At 43.5% G+C, this 15,248-nt stretch overlaps 1 protein-coding gene across 1 annotated transcript; it reads left to right on the top strand.

The window, feature by feature from the left end:
• The first annotated feature begins 12,275 nt into the window (after positions 1-12,275).
• LOC140147155 (craniofacial development protein 2-like) lies at positions 12,276-12,680 on the top strand. Its single transcript, XM_072168936.1, has one exon. It carries the CDS (start codon positions 12,276-12,278, stop codon positions 12,678-12,680), a length of 405 nt encoding a protein of 134 aa, XP_072025037.1.
• The last annotated feature ends 2,568 nt before the right edge of the window (positions 12,681-15,248 follow it).

Here is a 15,248-nt window from a genome sequence, read left to right as displayed (position 1 = left end):
GTGTGGAAGATTAGGCATGTCTTCCATAGCGGTGTATGGATTTCAACTAGAATAGCCCATTTATTCACAACATTACATGTATCAAGGTAGCCACGATATGAGGCTTTGTTGCACTGAGCCCTTTATATAGGTGTGGGAAATTTTTCAATTGATACACCTGCAAGCGTTCATTCGACATAACTGGGTGAGATCAAAAGGAAATTAATTTACATTGACTACTAATATTGCAATCATAAATATTGAAACAATATAGGTTGGCCTCTATAGTCTATCTTCATGGATAAACATATTATACTCGTACACACTACCGATTTAGACAAACATACGAGTTCATACTACCGATTTAGCATATAATACGAGTAGTAAGTTAACAAAAGGGGGTGTCGTGGTGGTAGAAAAAATCATACTATTGAAGTTATCACCACCAAAAGAATAAACACTAAATCTTTGCCTGCTGAGAATAGCGTCTCGTCACCAAGACAACGACAACTTATTAATCCCGGTGGATTTTGCGTTCCGATAATTTTCCAAAAGTTCGGTTCGGTACATGGAACGCCAGGTCAATGAAACGCCGCGGAAAATCAGCATCAATATGTGACCTTATTATTGATCACAAACTGGACATTCTCTTGGTAACTGAAAGTTGGCTCACTGGAGATGCTCGCGATAACCGTGCGTTAGCAGATATTTCCAACACGCTTCCTGATTATGCTGTTTACCATAAACCTCGGAAAGATCGCGGAGGCGGCATCAGTGTGATTCTTAAAAAGGGATTTGAAGTCACGGAGAACCAAAGTGATTCATTCTCTTCGTTTGAACTTATGGATTTGTCTATGTCTTCACATGGGCAACAACCATTCAGACTATTGTCTGTGTACAGACCTCAACCATCGAAGCGTAACAAGCTGAAAACATTTTTAGCGAATTTGCCACATTACTGGAGACAATTTCCGTCGTTCAATGTCGCGTTTTATATGCTGGAGATTTTAATTTCCATGTGGATGATGAAAGTGACCGTGATGCTCTACGCATGCTTGATCTTCTTGAATCAGCGAGCCTTTGTCAGCGTGTGACCGAAGCCACGCACATCAAAGGACACATCCTATATCTCATCATTTCTCGAGATACGGAGAGTCTAGTAACACAAACATCAGTACACCGTGGTCTTCCATCTGACCATTACGCAGTCAAGTGTGAACTTGATGTTGCACGACCTAATGCAACGAAATGTTCTCTCCGTCACCGAACTGATCTCGACGAACTTTCTGAACAATATCACACCGTCTTGCGCACGATTCTTGATAAACATGCTCCTGAGAAAACGCATGAGATTACCCTCCGACCTCATGCTCTTTGGTACGATGACAGCCTTAGAAATGCAAAAAGGAATAAGCGCTCTTGTGAAAGAAAGTGGAAAACATCTGGTTTGGAGGTTCATAAGCAAATCTTCCAAGAAAGCTGCTGTGACTATAAGAAACTTTTGATAGTGCCAAGACAAAATACCACAAGTCTGTCATATCAAACTGCGATCAGAAACAACTGTTTAGTGTCATCGACAAATTGTCCGTTGCACAAAGTCCAACTGTGCTACCATCAAATGAATCTTCTTTAGATCTTTGATCAGAAGATTCAGAAGATTAGAACATCACTCGACAACGCCTCTGTCTCTGCCTCATCTGTTAATGTGGCTGACAAGTGTGATTGCTCTCTCTTGCAATTCCAGGAAGTTTCCGAGGATTATGTCAGCGAAATTATGATGCAGTCGTCCAAATCATCCTGTACTCTCGATCCGCTGCCAATGTCACTGTTCATGTTCTTGGTTGAGGATCTGTTACCTGTCATCACAGCGATCATCAACAAATCTCATCTTCTGGTTACTTCCCTGACGCCTACAAGGTGGCTCGCGTCAGGCCTCTTATCAAGAAGCCTTCTCTCGATTGCGAGGACATGACAAACTTTCGTCCAATATCAAATCTCCGGCTGGTCGAACGCGTCGCTGTGAGACAGCTTCAAACTTACCTGAAAGATAACGGTCTTCAAGGCAACAAACAATCTGCCTATCGAGAAGGCTGTAGTACAGAAAGTACCGTGAGTACAATGATATTCTTCAGACTATAGATAAGGGTGATGAGGCAGTATTGGTTCTGCTCGATTTCTCGGCTGCATTCGACACTATAGACCATCACGGAATCGGCTCCTTGTATAAGGTAATCCAGGGACATGAAAGTCTACCTTCTTGGTTCTTTTGTGTGAGGTAATTCAGGGACATGAAAGTCTACCTTCTTGTTTCTTTGTATGAGGTAATCCAGCGACAGGAGAGTCTACCTTATTGGTTCTTTGTGTGATGTAATCCAGGGACAGGACCGTCTAGCTTCTTGCTTCTTGTATGAGGTAATCCAGGGACATGAAAGTCTACCTTCTTGCTTCTTTGTATGAGGTAATCCAGCGACAGGAGAGTCTACCTTCTTGGTTCTTTGTATAAGGTAATCCAGGGACATGAAAGTCTACCTTCTTGGTTCTTTGTGTGAGGTAATCCAGGGACATGAAAGTCTACCTTCTTGGTTCTTTGTATGAGGTAATCCAGCGACAGGAGAGTCTACCTTATTGGTTCTTTGTGTGATGTAATCCAGGGACAGGACAGTCTACCTTCTTGGTTCTTTGTATGAGGTAATCCAGGGACATGAAAGTCTACCTTCTTGCTTCTTTGTATGAGGTAATCCAGCGACAGGAGAGTCTACCTTCTTGGTTCTTTGTGTGATGTAATCCAGGGACAGGACAGTCTACCTTCTTGGTTCTTTGTGTGATGTACTCCAGGGACATGAAAGTCTACCTTGTTGATTCTTTGTGTGATGTAATCCAGGGACAGGAAAGTCTACCTTCTTGGTTCTTTGTATGAGGTAATCCAGCGACAGGAGAGTCTACCTTCTTGGTTCTTTGTGTGATGTAATCCAGGGACAGGAAAGTCTACCTTCTTGGTTCTTTGTGTGATGTAATCCAGGGACATGAAAGTCTACCTTGTTGATTCTTTGTGTGAAGCAATCTCAGGGACAGGAAATTATTGATTCTTTATGTGAGGTAACTCATTACATGATGAGGTATCCCAAGGACAGGAAAGTTCACGCAACTTGTTGATTCTTTGTGCGAGGTAATTTGGGGATAGGAAATTCTACCTCGTTGAATCTGTGCGTAAGCCTTCAAAGACAGGAATATCTACCTTGTTGCATCTTTATGTTCAGGGACAGGAAAGTGTAACTTGTTGGTTCTTTGGGCACGGTGTAATTCAGGGACAAGAAAAGAGGTAATCCAAGGACAGGAAAGTCTACCTTCTTGGTTCTTTGTGTGAGGTAATCCAGGGACATGAAAGTCTACCTTCTTGGTTCTTTATGTGAGGTAATCCAGGGACAGGAAAGTCTACCTTCTTGGTTTTTGTGTGAGTTAATCCAGGGACATGAAAGTCTACCTTCTTGGTTCTTTATGTGAGGTAATCCAGGGACATGAAAGTCTACCTTCTTGGGTCTTTGTGTGAGGTAAGCCAGGCACATGAAAATCGACCTTCTTTGTTGTTTGTTTGTGGTAAGCCAGGCACATACTCCATGGACAGGAAAATGTAGCTTGTTGATTCTTTGTGTGACGTGAGGTAATCCAGGGACAGGAAAGTGTAACTTGTCGATTCTTTGTGTGACGTACTCCAGGGACAGGAAAGTGTAGCTTGTTGATTCTTTGTGTGACGTACTCCAGGGACAGATAGTGTAGCTTGTCGATTCTTTGTGTGACGTACTCCAGGGACAGGGAAGTGTAACTTGTCGATTCTTTGTGTGACGTGAGGTAATCCAGGGACAGGAAAGTGTAGCTTGTTGATTCTTTGTGTGAGGTAATCCAGGGACAGGAAAGTGTAGCTTGTTGATTCTTTGTGTGAGGTAATCCAGGGACAGGAAAGTGTAGCTTGTTGATTCTTTGTGTGACGTACTCCAGGGACAGGAAAGTGTAGGGACAGCGAAAGTGTAGCTTGTCGATCCTTTGTGTGACGTGAGGTAATCCAGGGACAGGAAAGTGTAACTTGTCGATTCTTTGTGCGAGGTAATCCAGGGACAGGAAAGTGTAACTTGTCGATTCTTTGTGCGAGGTAATCCAGGGACAGGAAAGTGTAGCTTGTTGATTCTTTGTGTGACGTACTCCAGGGACAGGAAAGTGTAGCTTGTTGATTCTATGTGTGACGTACTCCAGGGACAGGAAAGTGTACCTTGTCGATTCTTTGTGTGACGTGAGGTATTCCAGGGACAGGGAAGTGTAACTTGTCGATTCTTTGTGTGACGTGAGATAATCCAGGGACAGGAAAGTGTAGCTTGTCGATCCTTTGTGTGACGTGAGGTAATCCAGGGACAGGAAAGTGTAGCTTGATGATTCTTTGTGCGAGGTAATCCAGGGACAGGAAAGTGTAACTTGTTGATTCTTTGTGCGAGGTAATCCAGGGACAGGAAAGTGTAACTTGTCGATTCTTTGTGTGACGTACTCCAGGGACAGGAAAGTGTAACTTGTTGATTCTTTGTGTGAGGTAATCCAGGGACAGGAAAGTGTAACTTGTCGATTCTTTGTGTGAGGTAATCCAGGGACAGGAAAGTGTAACTTGTCGATTCTTTGTGTGACGTACTCCAGGGACTGGAAAGTGTAGCTTGTTGATTCTATGTGTGACGTACTCCAGGGACAGGAAAGTGTAGGGACAGGGAAGTGTAGCTTGTCGATCCTTTGTGTGACGTGAGGTAATCCAGGGACAGGAAAGTGTAACTTGTCGATTCTATGTGCGAGGTAATCCAGGGACAGGAAAGTGTAGCTTGTTGATTCTTTGTGTGACGTACTCCAGGGACAGGAAAGTGTAGCTTGTTGATTCTATGTGTGACGTACTCCAGGGACAGGAAAGTGTACCTTGTCGATTCTTTGTGTGACGTGAGGTATTCCAGGGACAGGGAAGTGTAACTTGTCGATTCTTTGTGTGACGTGAGATAATCCAGGGACAGGAAAGTGTAGCTTGTCGATCCTTTGTGTGACGTGAGGTAATCCAGGGACAGGAAAGTGTAGCTTGATGATTCTTTGTGTGACGTACTCCAGGGACAGGAAAGTGTAGCTTGTCGATTCTTTGTGTGACGTGAGGCAATCCAGGGACAGGAAAGTGTAGCTTGTTGATTCTTTGTGTGACGTACTCCAGGGACAGGAAAGTGTAGCTTGTCGATTCTTTGTGTGACGTGAGGTAATCCAGGGACAGGGAAGTGTAACTTGTCGATCCTTTGTGTGACGTGAGGTAATCCAGGGACAGGAAAGTGTAGCTTGTTGATTCTTTGTGTGACGTACTCCAGGGACAGGAAAGTGTAACTTGTTGATTCTTTGTGTGACGTACTCCAGGGACAGGAAAGTGTAGCTTGTCGATTCTTTGTGTGACGTACTCCAGGGACAGGAAAATGTAACTTGTTGATTCTTTGTGCGAGGTAATCCATGGACAGGGAAGTGTAACTTGTTGATTCTTTGTGTGACGTGAGGTAATCCAGGGACAGGAAAGTGTAGCTTGTCGATTCTTTGTGTGACGTACTCCAGGGACAGGAAAGTGTAACTTGTTGATTCTTTGTGCGAGGTAATCCAGGGACAGGGAAGTGTAACTTGTTGATTCTTTGTGCGAGGTAATCCAGGGACAGGGAAGTGTAGCTTGTCGATTCTTTGTGTGACGTGAGGTAATCCAGGGACAGGAAAGTGTAGGTTGTCGATTCTTTGTGTGACGTGAGGTAATCCAAGGACAGGAAAGTGTAGCTTGTCGATTCTTTGTGTGACGTACTCCAGGGACAGGAAAGTGTAGCTTGTCGATTCTTTGTGTGACGTACTCCAGGGACAGGAAAGTGTAGCTTGATGATTCTTTGTGTGACGTACTCCAGGGACAGGAAAGTGTAGCTTGTCGATTCTTTGTGTGACGTGAGGTAATCCAGGGACAGGAAAGTGTAGCTTGTCGATTCTTTGTGTGACGTGAGGCAATCCAGGGACAGGAAAGTGTAGCTTGTCAATTCTTTGTGTGACGTGAGGTAATCCAGGGACAGGAAAGTGTAGCTTGTCGATTCTTTGTGTGACGTGAGGTAATCCAGGGACAGGAAAGTGTAGCTTGTCAATCCTTTGTGTGACGTGAGGTAATCCAGGGACAGGAAAGTGTAGCTTGTCGATTCTTTGTGTGACGTACTCCAGGGACAGGAAAGTGTAACTTGTTGATTCTTTGTGCGACGTGAGGTAATCCAGGGACAGGAAAGTGTAGCTTGTCGATTCTTTGTGTGACGTGAGGCAATCCAGGGACAGGAAAGTGTAGCTTGTCGATTCTTTGTGTGACGTGAGGTAATCCAGGGACAGGAAAGTGTAGCTTGTCGATTCTTTGTGTGACGTGAGGTAATCCAGGGACAGGAAAGTGTAGCTTGTCGATCCTTTGTGTGACGTGAGGTAATCCAGGGACAGGAAAGTGTAGCTTGTCGATTCTTTGTGTGACGTACTCCAGGGACAGGAAAGTGTAACTTGTTGATTCTTTGTGCGACGTGAGGTAATCCAGGGACAGGAAAGTGTAGCTTGTCGATTCTTTGTGTGACGTGAGGTAATCCAGGGACAGGAAAGTGTAGCTTGTCGATCCTTTGTGTGACGTACTCCAGGGACAGGAAAGTGTAACTTGTTGATTCTTTGTGCGAGGTAATCCAGGGACAGGGAAGTGTAACTTGTTGATTCTTTGTGTGAGGTAATCCAGGGACAAGGAAAGTGTTACTTGTTGATTCTTTGTGTGAAGTAATCCAGGGACAGGAAAGTGTTACTTGTCGATTCTTTGTGCGAGGTAATCCAGGGACAGGGAAGTGTAACTTGTTGATTCTTTGTGCGAGGTAATCCAGGGACAGGGAAGTGTAACTTGTTGATTCTTTGTGCGAGGTAATCCAGGGACAGGAAAGTGTAACTTGTTGATTCTTTGTGCGAGGTAATCCAGGGACAGGGAAGTGTAACTTGTTGATTCTTTGTGCGAGGTAATCCAGGGACAGGGAAGTGTAACTTGTTGATTCTTTGTGCGAGGTAATCCAGGGACAGGAAAGTGTAGCTTGTTGATTCTTTGTGTGACGTACTCCAGGGACAGGAAAGTGTAGCTTGTTGATTCTATGTGTGACGTACTCCAGGGACAGGAAAGTGTACCTTGTCGATTCTTTGTGTGACGTGAGGTATTCCAGGGACAGGGAAGTGTAACTTGTCGATTCTTTGTGTGACGTGAGATAATCCAGGGACAGGAAAGTGTAGCTTGTCGATCCTTTGTGTGACGTGAGGTAATCCAGGGACAGGAAAGTGTAACTTGTCGATTCTTTGTGTGACGTACTCCAGGGACAGGAAAGTGTAACTTGTCAATTCTTTGTGTGACGTACTCCAGGGACAGGAAAGTGTAGCTTGTCGATTCTTTGTGTGACGTGAGGTAATCCAGGGACAGGAAAGTGTAACTTGTCGATTCTTTGTGCGAGGTAATCCAGGGACAGGAAAGTGTAGCTTGATGATTCTTTGTGTGACGTACTCCAGGGACAGGAAAGTGTTACTTGTTGATTCTTTGTGTGAGGTAATCCAGGGACAGGAAAGAGTAACTTGTCGATTCTTTGTGTGACGTACTCCAGGGACAGGAAAGTGTAACTTGTCGATTCTTTGTGTGACGTACTCCAGGGACAGGAAAGTGTAGCTTGTCGATCCTTTGTGTGACGTGAGGTAATCCAGGGACAGGAAAGTGTAGCTTGTCGATTCTTTGTGTGACGTACTCCAGGGACAGGAAAGTGTAGCTTGTCGATTCTTTGTGTGACGTGAGGTAATCCAGGGACAGGAAAGTGTAGCTTGTCGATCCTTTGTGTGACGTGAGGTAATCCAGGGACAGGAAAGTGTAGCTTGTCGATCCTTTGTGTGACGTGAGGTAATCCAGGGACAGGAAAGTGTAGCTTGTCGATTCTTTGTGTGACGTACTCCAGGGACAGGAAAGTGTAGCTTGTCGATTCTTTGTGTGACGTGAGGTAATCCAGGGACAGGAAAGTGTAGCTTGTCGATTCTTTGTGTGACGTGAGGTAATCCAGGGACAGGAAAGTGTAGCTTGTCGATCCTTTGTGTGACGTGAGGTAATCCAGGGACAGGAAAGTGTAGCTTGTCGATTCTTTGTGCGAGGTAATCCAGGGACAGGAAAGTGTAGCTTGTTGATTCTTTGTGTGACGTACTCCAGGGACAGGAAAGTGTAGCTTGTCGATTCTTTGTGTGACGTACTCCAGGGACAGGAAAGTGTAACTTGTTGATTCTTTGTGTGAGGTAATCCAGGGACAGGAAAGTGTAGCTTGTCGATTCTTTGTGTGACGTACTCCAGGGACAGGAAAGTGTAGCTTGTCGATTCGTTGTGTGAGGTAATCCAGGGACAGGAAAGTGTAGCTTGTCGATTCTTTGTGTGACGTACTCCAGGGACAGGAAAGTGTAGCTTGTCGATTCTTTGTGTGACGTACTCCAGGGACAGGAAAGTGTAGCTTGTCGATTCTTTGTGTGACGTGAGGTAATCCAGGGACAGGAAAGTGTAACTTGTCGATTCTTTGTGTGACGTGAGGTAATCCAGGGACAGGAAAGTGTAGCTTGTCGATCCTTTGTGTGACGTGAGGTAATCCAGGGACAGGAAAGTGTAGCTTGTTGATTCTTTGTGCGAGGTACTCCAGGGACAAGGAAAGTGTTACTTGTTGATTCTTTGTGTGAAGTAATCCAGGGACAGGAAAGTGTAACTTGTTGATTCTTTGTGCGAGGTAATCCAGGGACAGGGAAGTGTAACTTGTTGATTCTTTGTGTGAGGTAATCCAGGGACAGGAAAGTGTTACTTGTTGATTCTTTGTGCGAGGTAATCCAGGGACAGGGAAGTGTAACTTGTTGATTCTTTGTGTGACGTACTCCAGGGACAGGGAAGTGTAACTTGTTGATTCTTTGTGTGACGTACTCCAGGGACAGGGAAGTGTAACTTGTTGATTCTTTGTGTGACGTACTCCAGGGACAGGGAAGTGTAACTTGTTGATTCTTTGTGTGAGGTAATCCAGGGACAGGAAAGTGTAACTTGTTGATTCTTTGTGTGAGGTAATCCAGGGACAAGGAAAGTGTTACTTGTTGATTCTTTGTGTGAGGTACTCCAGGAACAGGAAATTCTACCTTCATGACCTTGTTGCTTCTTTAGGGACCGTTCACAAACACTTGTAAGGGGGTCCTGATGCAAAAAGGGGGGCCCTGAAAATTGTTGACTCTCCTAAGGGGGGGGCCTGAAAAAAATTACCACAAATTTTCCTGGAAAAATTGAGTTTATATGCTTTTCTATGGGGTTGACCCATAATTTTCATGTCAAAAAGGGGGGGCCCTGAAATTTTCGAGGTCTGTAAAGGGGGGACCCGAAATTTTTTTTGCATCAGGCCCCCCCCCCTTATTTGTGTTTGTGAACGGTCCCTTATGTTAAGTAATCCAGATATAGGAAAGTGTAACTTGTTGGTTCTTTGAACGAGGTAATCCATTGACAGAAAAGAATACCTTGTTGATTCTTTGTGTGAGATAATCCGGGGACAGGAAACTTGTTGATTCTTTGTGTGTGGTAACCCATGATAGGAAAGTGTAACATCTTGGATTTTTGTGCGATGTAGTTCAGGGACCGTGACAGCAAAGTACGAATCGTTATGCAAAGTAACCAAAGGCTAGGAAGTAATATCTGGTTTCTTCTTTAAGGGGGTACTACACCCCTCAATAAATTTGTGTCTATTTTTGCATTTTTCTCAAAAACTAATAACACAGTGGTAACAAAAGTTATGTACATTGTAGGGGCAAGGCATGCAGTTATTACACTGGAATTTCAGTGACCCAAGACAAGCGGTTCGTTATTTATGATAAGAAAAGAGGTACCGCTAGAATGTACCTCATTTTCTATCATATGTACTGAACCGCTTGTCTTGAGTCACTGAAATTTCAGTGTAGTATTTGGATTCCTTGCCCCAATAATATACATAACTTTTGTTACCAGTGTGTTATTTTTGAGAAAAATGCAAAAATAGTCACAAATTTACCACAGGGGTGTAGTACCCCCTTAATTGAGGTTACCCCGGGACAAGAAAGTGCATATAACTTGTTGATTCTTTGTGTGAGGTATCCAGGGACAGGAAAGTGTAACTCGTTGGTTCCCTGTGCGTCATGATCCGGGGACAACAAAGTGCAACTCGTTGGTTCTCTGTGCGAGGAAATCCATCATGGACAGGAAAGTTTACCTTGTTGATTCTTTGTGTGAGGTAATCCAGGGACAGGAAAGTCTACCTTGTTGATTCTTTGTGTGAGGTAATCCAGGGACATGAAAGTCTGCCTTATTGATTCTTTTTGTGAGGTAATCCAGGGACAGGAAAGTCTACAGTCTTGGTTCTTTGTGTGAAGTAATCATCCAGGGACAGGATAGTCTACCTTCTTGGTTCTTTGTGTGAGGTGATCCAAGGACAGGAAAGTCTACCTTCTTGGTTCTTTGTATGAAGTAATCCAAAGACAGGAAAGTCTACCGTCTTGGTTCTTTATCGTTATCTGTTGACCTAGTGACGAAAAGTGTTTTTAGGGGGAAGTGCTAGGTTTCTTTTGATGTAAAAAAAAAATCTGATAGGATGAAGGAACCACTTGAGGTTTCGACAAAAACCAATACAGAGGCCCATTTTCCAGCTAAAAGCTCCACTCGCGTGCTACAGTTTGCCCAAAAAGATGGAAACGAATTAAGTCATAAATACATACAAAATAATAAACATGAAATACATCATAGATGTAAATTTCAATATTCTTTGATCAATTTAAAATTTAAAAATTCTCACCCAATGACCCCATATTTTTTACATTTTGCTCTCACCGAATGCCAAAAATCATGCTCTCATCCAATGACCCCATATATACATTTTGCTCTCACCGAATGCCCATTACTGTGAAATTGTCAGCCCTACACCTATATCCATTTCACATTGAAGTGCCCCCGGGCACATATCAGTCTCTATTAAGAAAAAAAACTCACTCTCGAGAGAAGAGTGAAAATTAGCCTACTCTAAAAATAGTAATTATGTACCTTAATATATCATACATTGAAAGAGTGGCTTACAATATTATTTGAGCTCTTTAGGAGTGATTTTTACTCTTTTTGAGATTGATTTTATTAAAGCTGGGCGGTCCGAATGTAACGCATGATATGTTTTCATGAGGTGTTTCAAACATATGCCTAAATTGCATCCAACGTTCGGGATTCTAGAAACACACCTCCTTACCATTCATCCACCGCAATGCCCAGTGGCGGCACCAGGAATTTTTTTTCGGAAGGGGGCAGGGGGGCATGGGGGAAGTGAATTTCAGGGGGGGCAATTTTTTTTTTTTAAATGCACAAAATTACCGCAAAAAGAGGAAAATTGCGTAGGCCTTTTTCTTAAAAGTGGGGTGGGACTGGGGGGAAGAATAACATTGGGGGATGCCCTCTTCTCCCCCCTATATTATATAGGCCTAGTGTTGCCAATGCAAATGCCGCTAATAAAAACATGTAAATTGCAGCTAAGTGCCTTCCCTGCTTGATATGATACTCATTGATAGAAGATAGGTCCTATAGGCCTATTCACAGAGCTGTTTCCGTTACACTTTTCACTTATATTATTTTTTATAATAAAAGATTTGTCACAAAAATATATATATGTGGCTGAGCACCTGCACATAAATTATCTTGAGTATATAAATCCGAGAGTATAAATAATTATGTACACTAGAAGCTACTAGACCCGGACACCACACAGTGTCATCGCCCTGATATCTTCATGGCAGAAATCGCCATGGTAGGTTGAATCCACAGCCACGCATGGCCATTTTGTTCCGACCTTTGAGACGCATAATGAGCCGAGGGACATCCCGACTAAGGCTACTGACAATAGCTCGGTAATTGACTTATCTGTGTGTAAGTGAACTTGTATACGTCATGTGAGGGGGTGCTAACACTACGCTGTGTGTGACCTCTGTGTGGGTGTGAGCATGTATACGCCATGTGAGTGAGCGCTCACATCAGAAAATCTGAATATTTCTGTCAGTTTTTGAGTTCAAGACGCTCGCTTCTTTCTCAAGACGTTACCTAACGACGATAATATCCGTTGAACATATTATATTCAAGTGCAAGGAACCAAATCTGGTTTCTTTATACGCTTTTATACGAAATCATTTACGGGAGATATTCATCATCCACTGCATCTGATGAAGCGATGGAAAACTTTTATGGTCAGCTCCAAGATGTCCTGGATAAGATTCCAAGCAAAGATATGCTTATCATCTTGGGAGACTGGAATGCAAAAGTTGGCAAGTGTGACATCAAATCAAGGTTAATTGGAAAGTTTGGAGTAGGAGAAAGAAACGATCGTGGAGACAGTTTGGAAGAGTTTTGTCAGGCAAACGACCTGATTGTTGGAAACACCTTCTTTCAGCAGCACCCTCGCAGACTGTGGACTTGGAGGTGCCCTGGCGGAAATGTGAAAAATCAGATTGATTATGTTTTGCTTAAAAGAAGATGGCGCTCTTCATTGTTCAGTGTACGAACCAGACCAGGTGCAGACTGTGGCAGTGACCACCAGCTACTGGTCGCACGGATGAAGCTGAAACCCCGGGGCTGAAACTCAAAGCAAAGAAGCGAGTGACACCACCAGTGAGATTTGATGTGGACAAAATTCCAGAGCAATACACAGTTAGTGTGGGGAACCGATTTGAGGCGCTTCTTCGAACGGATGAGGAAGAACTCTCTCCAAACGAATTGTGGGATAAAATGAAGGAAGCAGTACTAAGTGCAGCAGAAGAAAACATCACAAAGAGGAAGAAAAAGAAGCAGCCCTGGATATCTAAGAATACAATGGAGCTTGCTGATAAGAGACAGGAAGCCAGAAAAAGAGGAGATTTGCCAGAATGGAGGAAACAACACAGAGAAGTAACAAAAGCAGTCAGAGCTGACCAACGAGACTTTGTTGAGAGGAAATGTGAGGATATGGAAAAAGCAGGAAACGACTCCAAGAAGGTGTTTGCTTTGGTTAAGGAACTGACTCAAAAAACTTCGGCAAGATCTGATGTTATAAATGATAGAAATGGCACCACGCTTACAGAGAGCGAAGACATCAAGACCCGATGGGCAGAATACTGCACTGAGCTTTACGAACAGAAAGCAGAGGAGGAACCCACCATCAATGTTTCAAGTTCGTAAATCAATGAAAGAGATAAAAAATGGGAAATCACCAGGCTGTGATGAGATTCCAGGTGAACTCTGGAAGGCCTCTGGTGAGCAAGGTGTGATTATCATGTGGAAGCTATGTGACAAAATCTGGAGGGATGCGGAATGGCCTAAGGACTGGAAGAGAGCAGTACCCGTATTTATCCCGATATACCAAAGAAAGGAAATATAAAAGAGTGCTCAAACCACCGAACCATCAGCCTAATCAGTCACGCCAGCAAGATCCTTCTCAAGATCATCAACAACAGAATGAGACAGAGGCTCGAGACTGAGATAGCAGATGAACAGGCCGGGTTTAGAGCAGGAAGAGGCACCAGGGATCAAATTGTCAATATGCGTAATATCATTGAAAAATGCAGAGGACATTCCATTTCACTCTAAGTTGTTTCATCGATTACAGCAAGGCATTTGACTGTGTCAACCATCAAGACCTATGGAACATCATGGGGGATATGGGATTCCCCGGTCACGTGGTGAAGCTCATCAGTACGCTATACCAGGATCAGGAATCTTCAGTCAGGACGAGTAGAGGTGACTCAGAGTGGTTCCAAATTGGCAGAGGTGTGAGACAAGGGTGCAATTTGTCTCCTCAGCCCTTCAACGTCTATGCTGAGAGCATCATGAGAGATGTTTTGGAAGACTTCGGAGGAGGTGTTACCATAGGTGGTCAGCGGATCACAAATCTCACTGCAGACGACACAACCATGGTTTGCAGTAGCAAAGAGGAATTGATGGATCTATTGAAAGCAATAAAATCGGCAAGTGAACAGAGGGGACTGATTTTGAACACAAAGAAGGCAAAAGTCATGATTGTAGACGTACGCAGGACGAAATGATAGGCCTACAGACGCAAACTTTTCCTTAGAGGGTGATTTCATTGAAGAGGTGGAAAGCTTTGAATTTCTGGGATCCATCATTAACACCAAAAGTGACTGCACCCAAGAGATAAAACGAAGATTGGCAATAGCTCGAGGTGTAGTCTCAAACCTGACCAAACTGTGGAAAAGTAAACTTCCTTCATCCCTCAAGGTTCGTTTGCTAAAATCAACAGCATTTGCTGTGGCATCATACTGATGGATCTGAATCCTGGACGATAAAATTATCTGACAGGAAGAGACTGGATTCTTTTGAGCTGTGGTGCTATCGACGAATCCTGATTCCATGGACTGCGAGGAAAACAAATGAGTGGGTTCTTCAAGAGCTTGGACTTCAGAAGACCTTGCGAGCCGATATCATTTCTAGAAAGTTATCATACTTTGGCCACATCACCAGACATCACTGCCTTCAGAAAACAATTGTCCAAGGAATGGTTGAGGGAAAACGCAAGAGAGGCAGACCTGCAGCGAGCTGGCTTGACGACATCAAAATTATCACTGGCCTGAGCATCACTGAGGCTACCAGGGCTGCCGCTGACCGCATTCGATGGCACGAACCACACCTGCATATACGTGTATAGGCCTATAATGAGACCTAAGAGAGAGTTCATCATTTTCTACGCGGTATCCAAAGATTTATCGTCTGAATATCAATCGTGCATACTGCATAGCACATTCATATCAAAACGTTAGGGTACCCTAGCGTCATTGATCATTTTCTTATTTCATTCCATTAACAACCGTCCACTGACATCAACAAAATTCAGACATTTTCTCAAAACATTTGTATTACTAACCCCACAACTTTGACATTATTAGTCGTATATCATGCTTCTTCATACCAAAACAATCATGAGAATGTCCTGCAATTTAAAATCGCATCGAAAACAATGTAGATGATATTGTTTACTCGCAAATAATTTTTATTCACCATCGCCTATGTATTACAAATGCTCCGATCTGTGCCTGAGATCCGCGTTTTTCAGCTTTTCTACTGCTTTTCTATGTATTTTGACCATTTATCTCAAAACGTTACAACGTCGTGGCACCATTTGTATACCTGCTTCCTTTTATCCAATTGAAGCTTG

The sequence above is a fragment of the Amphiura filiformis genome, chromosome 3 (assembly GCF_039555335.1).
Source record: "Amphiura filiformis chromosome 3, Afil_fr2py, whole genome shotgun sequence".
NCBI lineage: Eukaryota > Metazoa > Echinodermata > Ophiuroidea > Amphilepidida > Amphiuridae > Amphiura > Amphiura filiformis.
This window is presented reverse-complemented; position numbering and strand designations above follow the sequence as displayed.